Source organism: Poecilia reticulata, chromosome 6 (genome assembly GCF_904066995.2).
Source record: "Poecilia reticulata chromosome 6, P_reticulata-male-v2, whole genome shotgun sequence".
Taxonomy (NCBI): domain Eukaryota; kingdom Metazoa; phylum Chordata; class Actinopteri; order Cyprinodontiformes; family Poeciliidae; genus Poecilia; species Poecilia reticulata.
Window position 1 is genome coordinate 32,060,223 of NC_088835.1, and position 18,273 is coordinate 32,078,495.

The 18,273-nt window shown below is 43.7% G+C and overlaps 1 protein-coding gene across 1 annotated transcript in view; it reads right to left on the reverse strand.

The window, feature by feature from the left end:
• The window catches only part of cdh13 (cadherin 13, H-cadherin (heart)), a 279,377-nt gene that overhangs the window by 193,696 nt on the left and 67,408 nt on the right, over window positions 1-18,273 (reverse strand). Inside the window, exon 2 of the mRNA XM_081608422.1 lies at window positions 2,828-2,948. Coding sequence (XP_081464548.1) covers window positions 2,828-2,948 — 121 coding nt within the window. The remainder of the gene's footprint in view (window positions 1-2,827; window positions 2,949-18,273) is intronic.

Genomic DNA, 18,273 nt, shown 5'->3' on the forward strand with positions numbered 1-18,273 from the left:
TTCCTTAAGGCTCTGGATGTTGCAGGGTTGTGTTGGCTAACGCGACTCTGCAATATCGCATGGACATCGGGGGCAGTTCCCATGGATTGGCAGACTGGGGTGGTGGTCCCCCTGTTTAAAAAGGGGGACCGGAGGGTGTGCTCCAATTACAGGGGGATCACACTCTTAAGCCACCCTGGTAAGGTCTATTCAGGGGTCCTGGAGAGGAGGGTCCGTCGGATAGTCGAACCTCGGATTCAGGAAGAGCAGTGTGGTTCTGGTTCTGGTCGTGGAACACTGGACCAGCTCTACACCCTCAGCAGGTTCTGGAGGGTTCTGGGAGTTCGCCCAACCAGTCTACATGTGTTTTGTGGACTTGGAGAAGGCGTTCGACCGTGTCCCTCGGGGGGCCCTGTGGGGGGTACTCCGGGAGTATGGGGTACCGGGCCCTTTGATACGGGCTGTCAGGTCCCTGTATGACCGGTGTCAGAGTCTGGTCCGCATTGCCGGCAGTAAGTCGGGCTCGTTTCCGGTGAGAGTTGGACTCCGCCAAGGCTGCCCTTTGTCACCGATTCTGTTCATTACTTTTATGGACAGAATCTCTGACCAGCCGAGGTGTTGAGGGGATCCATTTTGGTGGCCTTAGGATCACATCTCTGCTTTTTGCGGATGATGTGGTCCTGTTGGCTTCATCGGAACGTGATCTGCAGCTCTCACTGGAGCGGTTCGCAGCCGAGTGTGAAGCGGCCGGGATGAGGCTCAGTGCCTCCAAATCCGAGGCCATGGTCTTGAGCCGGAAAAGGGTAGAGTGCCTTCTCCGGGTCAGGGGGGTCGTCCTGCCTCAAGTGGAGGAGTTTAAGTATCTGGGGATCTTGTTCACGAATGAGGGAAGAAGGGAACGGGAGATCGACAGGTGGATTGGGGCAGTGTCTGCCGTGAAGCGGGCGCTGTACCGGTCCGTCGTGGTGAAGAGAGAGCTGAGCCAAAAAGCGAAGCTCTCGATTTACCGGTCGATCTACGTTCCCACCCTCATCTATGGTCATGAGCTTTGGGTCATGACCGAAAGAACGAGATCACGGGTACAAGCGGCCGAAATGGGTTTCCTCCGCAGGGTGGCTGGGCTCTCCCTTAGAGATAGGGTGAGAAGCTCGGTCATCCGGGAGGGACTCAGAGTAGAGCCGCTGCTCCTCCACGTCGAGAGGAGCCAGTTGAGGCTCGGGCATCTGGTCAGGATGCCTCCTGGACGCCTCCCTGGTGAGGTGTTCAGGTCCCACCGGGAGGAGGGGAGACCCAGGACACGCTGGAGGGATTACGTCTCTCGGCTGGCCTGGGAACGCCTTGGGATTCCCCCGGAGGAGCTGGAAGAGGGAAGTCTGGGCCTCCCTTCTGAAGCTGCTGCCCCCGCGACCCGACCCCGGATAAGCGGAAGAAAATGGATGGATGGATGGAAACTGAATTAATCGGAGCGACTTTCCCAACTCCAGCATCGGAAAACAAGCAGAAATTCCTCACATGAAAAGTTTATAGAAAATCATAAAATGTGAAAAAACTTTTTCACGTCAAGTTCAAACAAATCAAAGCAATCTACAGAGAGCATGCAAGCATCCAGCTGTGTGTGTGTGTGTGTGTGTGTGTGTGTGTGTGTGTGTGTGTGTGTGTGTGTGTGTGTGTGTGTGTGTGTGTGTGTGTGTGTGTGAGAGAGCAGTGGGACCCCCCACAGTGAAGGTGTTTCTGCTGACAGGAGCAGATTCGCGGTAATGGAGGCTCTCTGTCGTCCCGCAGCAAAGCGCCAAAGCAGAACTGAGTTCTGTCTCCAACTACACGCATCGCTGAGCCTCCAGATGACAAAACGCCTCAGCAGCTGACCAAATCAGCTACAATAAGGCTGGAAAAGAAAAAGAAAAATTCACAGATTTGTCATATTTTGCTGTCTCAGCAGGAACAGAAGTATTTTCAACAGGAAAAGTGTCTGCTGGTTGAGCAGAGAAGCGGAGCGCCTCCTGAAAGCGCTGCACGCCACTTCAGCCGTAAAGCAGGGAAACGTGTGTATAGGCTGAGCGCATTATGCTCACGTCACTGAAGCAGGTGATTTTATTCAGCCGGGAACAATCAGGAAACAGCAGGATGATGAAGTAAAGAGGAGCCGGCGTGATGAGGGGAGAACTGAAACAAGTCGCAGGATAAATGAGGGGCTGCATTAACAAACTGCTAATTATTCCCATTTACATATTTCCACTGCATTTCATCACATCGCACAAATAAAACAACAAGCCAGTGAGTCATCAGATGAATAATTAAATCTCTAAATTAGTCAACGCCCTGGGCTCTGCTGACAGGTTCAGCTGCAGGTTTCCTGCCTCTGATCGTCTCTGCAGGAGCCCTGGAGTCCAGATGGACCCGCAGCATCACTGTCCAGACCTGAAACGTTCCCATAAAACCACGAGCCGGAAAACAACAGGAATCCCAACAGGATGAAAATGTGACGAATATGAATATAGACACATCCTGAAGCTTCCGGAGGGAGGAACAAGACAGGAAGCATGCTGGGAATATGACCCATTCAAGGAGAATAATTCATAAGCAAACAGTTTGTTATGTTGCACAAAGAAATTGTTTTTAAAGCCGGGTTTGATTTCTGCTCTGCTGGATGTGGAAAACCAAATCCAGCCAATCAGAGAGCAGAAACCTCCTGACCTCAACCTGCAGAAGAATCTCCTGATTCTGCAGGTTGAGGGCCGAGTCCAGCAGGAGTCCAGCAGGAGTCCAGCAGGAGTCCAGCAGCTGCACCAGGTTCTGCTACTCAAACGCAGGAATTCCCCTCAGACATTTTCCTGCGTCCCTCACTGACCTTGTAGAAGCGGCTGGCCTTTCTGCAGCGGTCCGCTCAACACCAGCTGGTAGTTTCTGACCTGGAAGCCGGGCACACAGCCGTCATGGCCGCCGCCGTCATGGCCGCCGCCGTCAGCGATCTGCAACACAGAAAACAAAACGGCCATCAGAGAAATGAACATCAGCTGAATCTGCCGCCTCACTGTCACTTCATTTTAAACATTTACATATTTTTTGTTCTGTCAAAATGTGGAAATTATCACTTTAGTCGATTTAAGGTCTGAATTTTCACTGAGCATTTAGTGACCCACCTGTTTCTCAGGTTAAAGATAATTTGTGCTTTAAAACATTCTGTATAAAACATTTAAAGCTAAATTTGATTTGAAATTTGAATAAAGCAATTCATCTTTGTATTTCAAAATAAAAGTTTGACATCTGAGAGACCAACACCACTGATAGAAAATCCCAAGTTAAAGAAAGTTAAAGAATGTATTATACTTAACAGAACACAATATTCTTGTAACCAGTGACGGTTCTGAAAAAGGTCAATACGGCGGCGGCTCAGAGGAACGCGTGAAGATGCGTAATTAACCTGAAGCTGCATGTCTGTGCAGCTTCAGGGGCCTGAAGGAGGATTCAGCAGGAACAGTGAACCAGGTTTCCAGCAGATGTTAGAGACGCTGAGCGATTAGTCAGAGTTGAAAAGCACTTCTGTCCTTAAAGGAGAAGTGTCAGCGATCGAGTAGGCTCATCAGTAAATACCTCTCCTGCTGAACGAGAGGCAGCACAGAGGCTAAAGAGGAAAATAAGACGAGTTATAACGAGTTAAACGCTGAACTATATGGAGAACATTCTGTGACTCTGCTACAGGAAGAGCTGCAAACATTACATGAAAGAAAAAAACAGGAGAAAGTTAACGAACCAATCGCGAATAGGCCTGGATGAAAGATGTGTGACAGAGTAAAGTATTTATTGGATGATGCATCATTTACATTACAAGACTTTCAAACAGCAGATAGTGGAGTCTCTTCAGAGACCTGTCAGCGAGACGCAGTAACTCTGGAAGACGTTACATGAAATGTTGGAGGAAAGAAATCGCTGCAGTCAGGGGAGGCGTGTCGTCCCAACACGTGTCGACATGTTCACCCAGTTCCATCAAATACTGGCATTACAGATGGAACCCAGCCTGTAGCTTCCTGTAGCTTCCTACAGCTTCCTGCAACTTCCTGTAGCTTCTACAGCTCCATGTAGCTTCCTGTAGCTTCTGCAGCTTCCTGCAGCTTCCTGCAGCTTCCTGCAGCATCCTGCAGCTTCCTGCAGCATCCTGCAGCTTCCTGTAGCTTCCTGCAGCTTCCTGCAGCATCCTGCAGCTTCCTGTAGCTTCTACAGCTTCCTGCAGCATCCTGTAGCTTCCTGCAGCTTCCTGCAGCTTCCTGTAGCTTCCTGCAGCTTCCTGCAGCATCCTGCAGCTTCCTGTAGCTTCCTGTAGCTTCTACAGCTTCCTGTAGCTTCTACAGCTTCCTGTAGCTTCCTGCAGCTCCATGTAGCTTCCTGTAGCTTTCTGCAGCTTCCTGTAGCTTTCTGCAGCTTCCTGCAGCTCCATGTAGCTTTCTGCAGCTCCATGTAGCTTCCTGCAGCATCCTGCAGCTTCCTGTAGCTTCCTGCAGCATCCTGCAGCTTTCTACAGCTTCCTGCAGCTCCATGTAGCTTCCTGTAGCTTCTACAGCTTCCTGCAGCGTCCTGCAGCTTCCTGCAGCTCCATGTAGCTTCCTGTAGCTTCTACAGCTTCCTGCAGCGTCCTGCAGCAGGCCATCTGCTGTGTCGTCAGAGCCGAACATTAAAAGCACCAAGAGCATTTTAGTTTCCATTAGGAGGTCAATACCGGATCACAGCGGGGAAAAGCACTCAGGCAACATGATGTTAGTGGTAACAATGCTTGGAAAAGGTCTATTACTGAAGACTAATTTAGCAATTCTCCCATCCAAATAGTAAGAATGGACAACAAAATATTACAGATTTATCTGAATGCAGACTGCAGTTTATCAGCGTTGGAGTTTTACAGAACATGAGTTTAAAAGTTAAAATGAAGGTTTTAGCTTCAAAATCCAGTCAGAAGGAAAATCATATGAAATCTAGGGTATGAATATTTCTGACCACAGACACACTGGGTGTGTGTGAGGAACTAACAGCCCAGATAAAGTGATTCCTCAGTTCCTGATCAGTTCCTGAGTGTGTGTGTCCAGAGGGCCTGAATTATTGCTTCATTATTAAACTGTCTGTAATAAATGTCTCTACAAAGTAATAAACCGGCTTCTGGCTTTAATAATCAGAACTAATCCAAACTAATAAAGGTTTTAGAGAAAGTCAAACCGGAGGCCAGAAGCAGAGCAGCTTCTGGTTTTATTTGAGTCAGTGAAACAGTTTGACTCTTTTGTAAATGTTGAAACCGTGAGAGATGTGAGCCGACATCTGGGCTGGTTCTGGTTCTCCATGCCAGGAGGTGCTGAGGCGGGACCCAGACGGTGCTGAGGCAGGACCCAGACGGTGCTGAGGCAGGACCCAGGCAGGATGAAATGCCAACCAGCAACCATCAACCATCTACCATCCATCAACCGTCAACCACCAAGCAACCATCTACCATCTACCATCAATCATCCATCAACCATCAATCAACCATCAACCAGCAACCATCATCCATCAATCAACCATCAATCAACCACCAAGCAACCATCAACCATCATCCATCAATCAACCATCAACCATCATCCATCAATCAACCATCAACCATCAACCAACAATCAACCATCAACCATCCATCTACCATCCATCAACCGTCAACCACCAAGCAACCATCAACCATCTACCATCTACCATCAATCAACCATCAATCAACCATCAACCAGCAACCGTCAACCACCAAGCAACCATCAACCATCTACCATCTACCATCAATCATCCATCAACCATCAATCAACCATCAACCAGCAACCGTCAACCACCAAGCAACCATCAACCATCTACCATCTACCATCAATCATCCATCAACCATCAATCAACCATCAACCAGCAACCATCATCCATCAATCAACCATCAATCAACCACCAAGCAACCATCAACCATCATCCATCAATCAACCATCAACCATCATCCATCAATCAACCATCAACCATCAACCAACAATCAACCATCAACCATCCATCTACCATCCATCAACCGTCAACCACCAAGCAACCATCAACCATCTACCATCTACCATCAATCAACCATCAATCAACCATCAACCAGCAACCGTCAACCACCAAGCAACCATCAACCATCTACCATCTACCATCAATCATCCATCAACCATCAATCAACCATCAACCAGCAACCATCATCCATCAATCAACCATCAACCATCAACCAACAATCAACCATCAACCATCCATCTACCATCCATCAACCGTCAACCACCAAGCAACCATCAACCATCTACCATCTACCATCAATCATCCATCAACCATCAATCAACCATCATCAATCAACCATCAATCAACCATCCATCAACCCCATCGGTGTGGACGGCTGCTGTGCTGCTGCCTGTAATGGTCCAGAAGGAGCAGCAGCAGCTCATCACTGGAGAGTTTGACATCAGATTCAGTTCAAGTGTGAAGGAGCTGCCAAGTGATTAAGAGCACACAGTAAATGTCACCTCTGCTGGAAATCAATATTGTCTGAAGGATGGGCAGCACATCAGCAGATAGAGCCGCGTCGCCTGTTTGCTGAAGAGGTGGAGACACGGCAGCGACTATTACTGCCAGCTGGAGTCCATGTGAACAACCAGAGCAAAAACACACGTCTGGCTGAAAAATGCAAAAGAAAGAGAGATCCATCTGCAGTCTCATCTTTATTTCAGTTATTGTTATCAGATTAACACCTGACTGACTGTAAGGAAACAAAGGACGGTCGGCCCAAAGACCTCAGATGTTCCAAGTTCTTCACTCAGCTGATCTTCCCTTTATGGACCAGCAACAAGAAGAGGAACCGAAAAATCCTGTTTGGAGTCAGGCGGGAGACGGACTCGGACCAAAACTCACCGGCCTCCAGGCGCTCCTCACTATGACTGTGGGGTGAAACACGGTGGTGGCAGCATCATGCTCAAGACATTTTACTTGTATTTGCATCTTAGAGAACCAGCATTTAAAGACAATATTAAACTGAAAGAAAAAATACTTTCCATAATAAATCTATTAGGGAATGAATCAAAATCTACAGAACATAATTAAAAGTGTTAGATTACCAGCGTTGGTGTTGTATGTTAAAAATACAGTTAATTAAACACTTGTTTAGTCAAATTTAAAGATAGGTTTGTCAGTTTCCCTAAAGAGATGGTGTTTGATAAAGAGTTGCTCCCACAATCGCAGCGTATCTGTGACGTCACGTGTTGCCCTGGAGACAGCAGGATGGCGTCTTGTCTGGATCTTATCATAACAAGGTAAGTTCCCCAAATCTATTAAAACATGCTCTTTATGTTCTCTCTTTAATGTATTTATGTAATGTAATGGTGAATATTGTCTCAATGTTTGTAACTCCCTGGCGGACATTATACCACAATGTATGCTGCGTTTATACTGTTATGTATTCTGTATCTCAATAAAGATCTATTAAAAAAGGCAAGTTTCATGTTAAGATCGTCATGTTTTTGATTTTGATTATTTTTTATGAATGCATTAACTTTCTGTTTGCGCATGAGTATCAACTTATGCTTAACGTAAGTTTATTTGTTTGGATATCGCGGTACGACTGTTCAGTACAGAGATGTTCCAGTCCAGTCCCTGAGAGCTGCTATCCTGAAACTTTCAGATGCTTCCCTGCTCCAATTAGCACCCCATTAATCAAATGAAAGGCTGGTTAGCAGGTCTGTTCAGAGCTGATCCTGGTCTGTTGGAGTAAAGATACATCGAAACGTTGCAGGACGGCAGTGGCGCAACTACACATTATTTAGGTGGATGCGAAAACATAAATCGGCGCCCCCCATCATCCCCCCCCCACGGGAAGGAACGTCAGGGTGAAGGAGCGACACTCCCCCCCCCAGCCCCCCTAGGCGACGATACGTGAAGGGTAAAACTCGCTACATTTGCCTCGTTTTGTGCGCGAGGTGAAGGAGCGTAAAGCCCCCTCCAGACTGGGTTTTTTGCGCCCCCTCTGGTGCTGCGCGCCTATGCGTTGCATACCCTGCATACCCACTTTTTGCGCCACTGCAGGACGGTATCTCTCGAGGACTGGATGTGAGCACCCTTGGTTAATTATTTTTGTTAGCAGCTAAAGCTAGACAAGCAGGTGTAGCACGGGGTGTCGGTGGTTAAACGAACATTAAAACTGTCAGAAAGGCCGTTTGAGTTAACAGTATTTAGCTGCGGAGTCGTTTTCTTGAAGTTTTCGGCTATAGATGGCATAATGGGGAGAGTGGCTGTGCTGGACCGGTGGTTGGATCTATGCGAGCAAAGCTAAGCCAAAATGTTTTTGTCTTTATAAATAATAATGAAAATAAATAATGACATATTAGCTGACTCTTGTTTTCTTCATTAGTATGTCATGTTGGTGACTGAAGCCTGTTATGATGACTTCAACACATTTCTTCTGACAGGTTGGCAGAAGAAATGCTGTCCAGAATGTTTCTATAAGCTGACTAATTTCTATAATGCCTAATGTCTGAGTTGTGTTCATGGTAATTATTTCTGACATTTTTATGCTTTATGTTGTAGGTGGTGTTCCAGAATTCCACATTATTTCAGTCATGTTGAATTTTAGATTTTGGAAGTCCTTTTTCATTGATTTGCTTAATGATAACCAAAGCATGGATATTTCTTTTAGAACTGTGTTTTTATGTTCAGAAGATTGTAGAAATTAATGAGTTAAATCCAGTTTATGTCGCTGTAAACTGAAAGTCTTCAATTTTTATTCCAGTGTTAGTGAAACTATATATTGACTTTGAAGGTCTATTTTTTTTACCAGTTCTCAGAGGAATAGTTATGTTATTCGTTTTGAATCTTTGAATATACTGGAAATATATGTGGTTTGAGGCATAGTGGTGCCTTTAAATAAAAATTCTGTTCTGAAGGTTACTGCCAAGAAAACTGTAATGTTACTTTTTAAAGTACAGTCTTAGTTTTACCATAGAACATTAATACCTAACCCAGTGTAAGCTTCTTAGAAATGCTACAATTGGTGCGGTTCTAAAATCCATAATCAGAACTTCACATAACACAGGGTTAGGGTTAGGGATGTGATACATCCTCTTCAGGATTAAATACGGTACAGCTACTGTGCATTTACAGTAAACTACATCCTGTGTTATGTGAAGTTCTGATTATGCAGATTATGCATTTTAGAACCGCACCAATTGTAGCACTTCTAAAAAGCTTACACAGGGTTAGGTATTAATAATGTTCTATGGTAAAACTAAGACTGTACTTTAAAAAGTAGCATTACAGTTTTCTTGGCAGTAGCTTACTCATAAAGTGAATGCAGTAGTAAAACTAAATTCAGAGTAAAAATACTGGAACGCCAGTATTTGAAGGTATATTTACTTTCACCACTGTATTTTACGGTGGCCAACAGGTACAAACACCCAGCAAAGACGAGAAAAATACATGCAACAAAAAAGAGATGCAAACAAAAAATGCTGAAAACAGAAGTGATCCAGACCACTAGGGGGAGTTGAACAAAGAACAGCTGTGTCCGAAGTCAGGTTTTGCATCTTTGGGTCCTCGACAACCGGAAGAGAAGCTGTAGCTTACTTTTTTTTTTTTTTTTAGTTGTAGCTTTCAGCTAGCTGCTTAGCCTCTACCGTGGCGTTATGTTGCTTAGTAACCGTGACAACGTGTATCACACTGCGACGAAGGAAAAAAACAGGCTTGGAGTATGTTTTTTTTTTTTTCTCCTGATTTCTCTATTACTCTTCATTTTTGTAATAAAGGCTGTTGCATATTTAAAACATCTGTTAGTCTGATTCTAAAATGTCCAAACACGTATAGCACATTTACACAAGGAATGTAAGCAAAGAATCCCTTTTCAAATACTCTCCAAATCTCAGGTAAGACAATACAGTTTAATAAAACTACTGTTTTTAGGCTTAACTTTAATCAGTCAAACCGATTTGCTCAGCAATAAATAAAATATTTTAGTGAACCAAAATATTCCAACTAGATGTTACCTGACTTAATATCTGTGTTTAACTGTCATTTGGGAAAGCCTAAATGAGTCAGGTGTTCTCCCGCGGTATACTAAACCTGGACCAGCTGGCAGCAGGCGAGGGGAGCTGCGTGTTAATACAGCGGGCGCTGACGTCACCGGAAACGTCGGACAGATATTGCAATTAGGTGATGCACTGATGAACCGAGCAGAAATGTGAGATTTATACATTTACATTCTCGGCTACATTGTTTAAATCATGTTGCGTCACGGCTGCTAAGCAACAAAACGCAGAGGTGAAGGCTAGGCAGCTAGCTGAAGGCTACAGCTTCTCTCTGCCTTCGCAGGACGCCTCTTCCGTAGACAGGTTCGTTTCTCAAGCCCATGAAAGAATAAGCTTGAAAGGATGCAGACCCTGAATTCGGACACAAAGCTCTAGTGGTCTGGAACACTTATTTTTATAAATATATTTTTGCATCTCTTTTTTGTTTGCTGCGCGTTTGCACCTGTCGGCCACCGTAGAGTGTTATGGGGTTCCCCTGTCTGACTCTGCTGACTTCCACTCACATGTGATGGACAGTGGTGGAGAAAGTACTCAAAAAATTTACTTAAGTAAAAGTACAAATACACAGACAAAAATGTACTCAAGTAAAAGTCAAAGTACCACATTAACATTTTACTTAAGTAAAAGTAAAAAAGTACTGGTTTTTAAAAATACTTAAGTATTAAAAGTAAAAGTACTTGTTGAATGGATTGCCTAATCACTAATATCATTAAGTGAACCGATCGTATGATCATATGCCACAGATAAAGCATGTTTTTATTGCGTTTATTCTGTAACATAGTTTAGACTTAGATTTATGATTCTATGCATCATAATTTCAGGGATGGAAACATCTTGTCTCCTGTCCTAACATAACATGAACTTCACTTTTTTTGCCACACATTTATTTTGAAAGAAATCCAACTGGCAAAGGAGGACATGGAACCAAGGAGCCACGTAGCAGAGTTTTAGTCTAGACCACCGAACCCAAGACCAAATCAAAACCAGCACCCCGTGCTACATGACAATAAAATTTAGTGCACCTATCAAAACTGCTTCTCAAATTGATCTGAAAGATTCACTTTCCCACCTAGATATTAAATACTAAGAGCTGAAATAAATTTAGCAAGTTTCAATTCAAACTCTTCTTCATTCTGTTTTGCTTTCATCTCTGTGCCACAATACACAGAGGTCTCCTGCCATCCCTAAAGAAATAACGCCCTGTGCGGTTGCCCATATTGCCAATGTCAGAAATTGCACCATTAAACATAGCAATTAACAACGCTCAACTATGAACACTGTCCAAGGCCCAATAAGCAAGAAGTAACCAAGCAGGAGGAGCACCGTGACTGTTCTCATCCTCCCTCCTGCTGCAACGTCTGCCACCATGACAGGTGACGAAAACAAAGAGCAATGATCATGCTCTGCGTTCTTATGTTCTTGTTTTATTTATTCACCAATTAAATATAAAGATATTTTAATGAAATAAAATAGCTACTGCAATGTACGCAGAGCATTACAAGAACAAAGAACGGCTCTCAGTGAGGCTTCAGTCCTATAGGACTTAGTCAAGATCCGTCCAGAAGAATCGGATCGTCCTTGAATGTCATATTACAATATTGCACTTTGGTCACAGCGTTGTCCCATATATGCGACATGTCAGTCATCACAGATGCAACATGTGTCTCAGTCAATACAGCTAGCTTTGCTAGCATCACGTCCACAGATCTTACCTTTCTTTAAGCTTTCCTTCCAAGTGACGTTAAAAATTGGACGAAGTCCCACCGTCTGTGAAAGCGAAGCGCTGCTGATTTTACATGTCGCCATATCGTATGATTTATGCAGCTATTATATTACTGACGCTCAGAGGAAACCACTGCATGTCTTGGAGCTCCGCGTGCGAGTAAAGGTGGAGCCGATGGGTGACAACAGACACTACGTCACGTTATTGCTGGGATTTTACGGCGCCATCTTAAATCCCTGAACTTCACATTTTAACGGGAAGAAAAGCTCAATGCGACTTGGATGTAACGAGTAACGCGAGAGTTTAGTAGAAATGTAGTGAAGTAGAAAGTACAGATACTTACTGTAAAATGTAGTGAAGTAAAAGTAGAAAGTATCCATTATTAAATCTACTTAAGTAAAGTACAGATTCACGAAAAATGTACTTAAGTACAGTAACGACGTACTTGTACTTTGTTACTTCCCACCACTGATGGACCCGTCATGTGGGCGAGGAATCAGGGGAGCGGGATCTGACAGAACACCGGAAGGGCGGAGAGTTCAGTGTGTTAGCAGTGAAGCTATTCAGTTCAGTGTAACATTTGTTAGAGGCGCAGCTGCAGCCTAAGGAATAGCAGCTCGCTCTTATTTCTAATAAATCCTGTTGGCGTCATTACAGTATTTAACACTTTAAAATGTAATTACAAGATTGAAAAGGTACATGTCCAGTAAAATACTGGTATCTACAGACGCCAGCTTTTTCTTAACCGTTTTTCTGAAAGAACGGTGAAAAAAAAGACAAACAAAAAAACTGGCGTCTGTAGGTACCAGCATTTTTTTTTATCGTTCTTTCAGAAAAACGGTAGTTTACCGTTCTTTCGAAAGAACGGTAAACTACTGGCAGCTACAGACGCCAGTATTTTACAGTTTTTTTTAAGAACGGTAAAATACTGGCGTCCATAGCTGCCAGTATTTTACCAGTTCTTAAAAAGAACGGTAAAATACTGGCAGCTATGGACGCCAGTATTTTACCGTTCTTTCACAGTATCCGTACCGTACTTGCATTGACGGTAATCTGCTGTCAGGATTAATTACGGTCAGCTACTGTGCATTTACAGTAAACCTCTGGCTATAGCTGCCAGTATGTTACTGTAAATTTACAAGATTATTTCTTAGAGTGTGACTGAAAAGGTTAAAGGTCATGAAGACTTTGCATGGTCTCAGCCAGCTACTCTCTGGAAATCCCAGGAATCATATTTAATCCGTTTTCTTTCTTATTTTGTTTTTTTCCTTGCAGCCTTTCTGGATTCAAGGCGGGTCGTTTCCTGGAAACCCAACCGGATCCGTCCGCCACCACTCTGACATTTTGCCTCCAGCAGGGTAAAATGTCAGCGCACACAGATCGCGATGAGGTCTGGCCGACCTGACCGCAGCGGGAGGGAGGCGGGTCAACCGGGCCGGGCCACAGAACCCTGCAGCTGGCGGGACGGCCAGGTAAGAGCTGCGGTGCACAAACTGTGGGCCAACGTCACACCGGCCCAGAAAAATTAACCGGATTTCTTTTGCAGCAAAGTGTTGTTGTTCATTCTAGATCCAAACATTTAAAATGATTTTTGCACATTTGCTTTATTAAAAGTATCTAGTTCTCCAAGTCTTAGGGTTCGATTTAGCAAATTTATTCTCAGTCAGAAAGATCGAGGTCACTTTCTTCCAAAACTCTTCTAAATAAATTAAATAAAACCTCATTTGTGTGCAGTAAATGTCAGCCATAGTTTTACCCTGATTAAAAATATATAATTAAACAAACTTTAAAATTCAGTCCAGGGGCCACAAACGGCCCCCGGGCCACATTTTGACACCCTAGAGACAACGTGACATCATCTGGTTTTTCCTGTGATCCAAACATCCACAGCTGATGAACAAACTGAGATCAAATCAAACTTTCTCCTTCAGATAAAGAAAAAAATTCATTAGCAGAAAATCAGGAATTTAACATTTTATGCTCTTTGGTGTTTAAATCGCAGCAAATTCAAATTAAATTAGTTACGGCGGCCGGCACATAAAGAGTCGATTCGTCTGAACCGGAGTGAGTTTTCATGGATATTAATGAACCTGAATGTTTTATCTGCTGCTCAAACCTCAAGTCAGAAACATTTTCATATCAAATCAACATCTGGGTCACCTCTAACGCCGCATCACTGCATGAATATTTAATATGCAATAATTATCTTTCAGGATTTTAATATTTATTAACAGTTATCTTTTAAATATTTAGCACTTAATTTGTCATCCAATAATCTGCCAAAACCTGATTTTTATCGTTTTAATCAAATGTAATATTTACCCCATTTGAAATATGAATAATAGTTTATCCTTTAAGAAAAACATTACAGCAATAAAAAGCTTTTAATGTTGAATTTCAGCTGTTAGTCTCAGAAACATGGAGTTTCCAGCTCTTCATTTTTATTTATTAGTGAATCTGATTGGCTGGGTTTACTTCCTCACTGAAGAAATCTGAATAAAGCTGTGAAATCATTTCCAACATATTGTCTGTTAGTTCTGATCTGGTGGAATTGGTCGTTTTAAAGATGCTAACCAGCCTGCTGCTTGACCTCTGACCCTTCCAGAGAGGCCATCTCCTCCATGGATGATCATATTTACATCCTGACTGAATGAAGGAGTGAAATAAAGCGGCTGCCCTGACGCCTGGCGCCTTCGTCGCGGTGAAACCAGTTGGTTTGGTTCAGGCAAAGATCCAGCAGTGAAAAGGAGCGACTCTGAGCCTCCAGCAGGCAGGCCGGGTGTGATGGGAGCAGGATCATGAACATTCATCTGGAGACGGTTCTGTTGCTCGACTTCAACATGCCGTCATGTTCTTCCATCTGAGCTCAGGTTAAAAAGAGAAGCAGAGTCTTTATGAGTCCAAGAGGGCCAACAAATGTTCTGCTTGTTTAACTGTGAGATCAGCATCAACGCCCAGACGTCGCAGTAATCTCATCTCCCGTTCAAATCCACAGCATGAAGTTCTCCTCAGAACATTTCCACTGAAAGGAAACTGGTGCCAGTTCTTATTTCATCTACAGACACAGTCGGGCTGAAACAGTCAGAAGGAACGCTAGAGCAGAAATAGAGAGACTTTCTGTGGAAGAGCAAAGAAACCTGGTGGGATTTTCCACAGCAGCAGCGGCGGCACAAATACAAGCTGCACCTATAAAACAAAAAGCCTTGACAATAGATTTCCATTTAAAAGTACAGTCAGACCTGCAGCTTTACAGGAACAGGAGTAGTGCTGTAACCGAGTTCATTTAAAAACGTTTTCCAGGCACGGTGGGGGAAATTTGATTCTTTTGATGGAACGTCAAAGGCTGAAAATCCTAACCTGATTTAAGGAACTGCAGAAAAATACATTCTCAAATTCAAGCGTACGTCCAATCCCATCTGATCCCAACTAAAGCAGCGCTGCTGGGACTCCCAGCTGGGGTTCACCTGCAGCTCAGAGGAAGAGGAGGATCAATTATTCCTGTCTGCTGTTATTGCACTTGGAAGATGAGAAATAATCCTGCTAAGTGTGTTAGGTTGGGCCTGATGCAGGATCTCTTCTCTGAAAGGAAGAAGAGCGAAGGAGAGGAAACGTGAACCTGAAATGCTTCTTAAACTGTTACTTAACGGGGATTTCTGCAGCAGCGTCGTTTTCTCCACACCGTGTTAGCATGTCAGCATCTGTAGCGAGTTAAAGTGGAGGAGCAGAGTCTGCCTCCGAAAACAGAGCAGCAGCATCAGGAGCCTGCAGCTCCTCTGATCTGCGCCAGCAGAAACCAGAGAGAGGAAGAGGAGCAAAGAGAACAGTCAGAGCCACTCGTGTTATCAGGAGACCCGGTTCTGACAGAGCTTCTCACCCGACTTCCTGTCTGCGGGTTCGGATCAGAAACGCCGTCGCTCTGGGACTGGATGATGAAATCAACGCAGACATGGAGGAGACAAGCCGAGTTTCAGGCGTTGAGTGAAAGGTTGGGGTTTGGACATAATCCCAGTGTTTACCTCGAGGCTGGACTGACAGCAGAACCGGGCCCGGCTTTGGTTCTGCTGGGAGAACCAGCAACCAATGGAAAACCAAACCTTACAACCATTAAAGTACAAATTCAGAGAGAGGACCTCCTGCTGTGGTTCAGTATGTTTTCTTACAGCACTTTAACCTCCAGCGGCGCTCAGGAGGAGAACGGCAGACGTCGCGGTCAGACAGTGGGGGTCAGGGGCGTCCCGTCAGACCGTCAGTTCCCGAAACCACACACACAAATAAACAGCTTGTAAAAACGCACGCGGGGTGCAACCTGTCAAACTAGCAGCAAAATAATGTTAAAAAATCAGTTTGGGAAGCGAAACGCTGCAATTTATTTATTTAATGTACGATTTATTTTCCTTAGAGCTGATTGGCTGCAGAAGAGGAAAACGGTGAATGCTAGCTTAATAAGCATGTTTGAATTATTAAAATAGGAGCCTCTGGGTGTTTTAGAGGAAATCTCCAGTATTAAAGGGCAGCTGTGACCCCTGACCCCTACTGGGGGTTACCTGTATGCAGGTTAGCTCTATTTTAGCATTGTTGAACAACAGCAGCTTTTATCAGTTTATCTGAAGCTGAACTTCCTGATTCAGAAACAGAATCCGGACCGTTGTTCTGGCTTTGGCCCGGTTTGAGCTCTACAACGTTCAAACACTTGAAAATTAGCTTATTGTGAACATCTGGATGCTTCAGGTGAAAAATAAAATCTGGTGCAGAACCAGCGACATCTGACCGACTGCTGGACAATCCGGACATACCAGCGGTTGCTGTGTCCACCGGGACCCGGTGGTGGACTGAGACACAGCAACGTTCCCAAAAAGCAGAGCTTCATGCAGCAAATGCCTGGTTTGCTGCATGAAGAGCCTCATCTGATTGGTTCAAAGTTAAATTTAACATCAACTGTGAAGAAGCTAACTGCTAGCATGTTGTAGCGGCTCTTTATGTGAAGCTCAGCAGTTCTTTACCTCCACGTCCAACGCCCTTTTGTCTTTCCACAGTTTTTAGGATGAAAATGCCAAAGTTCTGGGAGCAAGTAAGCAGGAAAATATAATAATCTCAGTGGAGTCAAGCCGACTTTTCCTTATTATGACCGGTCCTGCGTAGCCGGGCCCTGCGGTTCAGGAGCGCCAGAGTCAAATCAAAGGTCAGGCTGCAGAGGCAGAAAAGATGTGATGAATATTAACGAGCTGAGAGTTTCAGAGAGAGCAGAATCTCACTCTGGGCCCGGACTCAAACTCAACCATAAAACTCTTACAGGAGATTCAGGGAAACAGAAATCAACCAATCTGCAATTTACATGAGAGACACTCAAAATATTCATGAACGGATCGAACCACTCTGCACCAACTTCTGCACTATTCAGGAGCTTACAGAGCAGGAAATGTTGGGATGGTTTCTGAACAATGTGCACAGGGCATGGCCGCCTCTCAGGGCTCAAAGTTTCAAAGATGGTTGAAAGAAACGATTCTTCAGTGTTGAGATCAGAACATCTGTATGAAACTCAACCTATAACATTAGAATCATCTCTACTGATGCAATGATTACATCTTAAAATAAATCGATTGTTGTGAGTTTTCTGTGTTTTATGGTAATAATGAGAAATAAAGGCAGGAGCTCCATGTCATACAGTCATATCAATAAATCATCATTAAACCCACATTTAGGTTTTTAAATATTTTAATTGGTCTGATGTAATAATAAAAATGAGATCAGCTTCACTGTAAGAGGAAGATTATCATAATATAAAGGAAATAAAGGTTTGTGTGTAATAAATGTATATAATATTTCACTCAATGAAATAAGTTACTGAAATAAATTCAATTTATAGAACATTTTACGTTTCAAAAAATGGATACATTTCTTATTTTAACTCTTTTTCTCTGAAGGACCAACATGCTCAGCTCAATGCTTTAAGAGGAAAAAACGTAAAACATTCAGGAAATGATGACTTCCTGTTAAATGGAAAGATTTCCCCCAAACGAACTCAGGTCCTGATTTCTGTTTTTATCATCACTTTATAGGTGAAGGAGAGATAATTAGTCATTTGTCTTCATTATCATTTTATGCTCATTTTATCAATCAATCAAATTGTATTTGTATAGCACATTTCAGCAGCAAGGCATTTCAAAGTGTTTTACATCATTACAGAATCATGTGACATTGAATAAACAATAAAACATTAAAACCTGCAACCTTTTCAACTTTAGTTGAAACGCCGTCGACTGATATGATTTAAACCTATCAAACTGATTATTCAGTAAATAATTTCATCTATTTGTACCAAAGTTCAGACAGAAAGTGGAAAATTTGCTATAATCTGCTGACATTTTGTAAAGTCCATCCATCCATCCATCCATCCATCCATCCATCCATCTTATCCGGGTCGGGTCTCGGGGGCAGCAGCTTCAGGAGGCCCAGACTTCCCTCTCCAGCCTCTTCCAGCTCCTCCAGGAACCCCAAGGCGTTCCC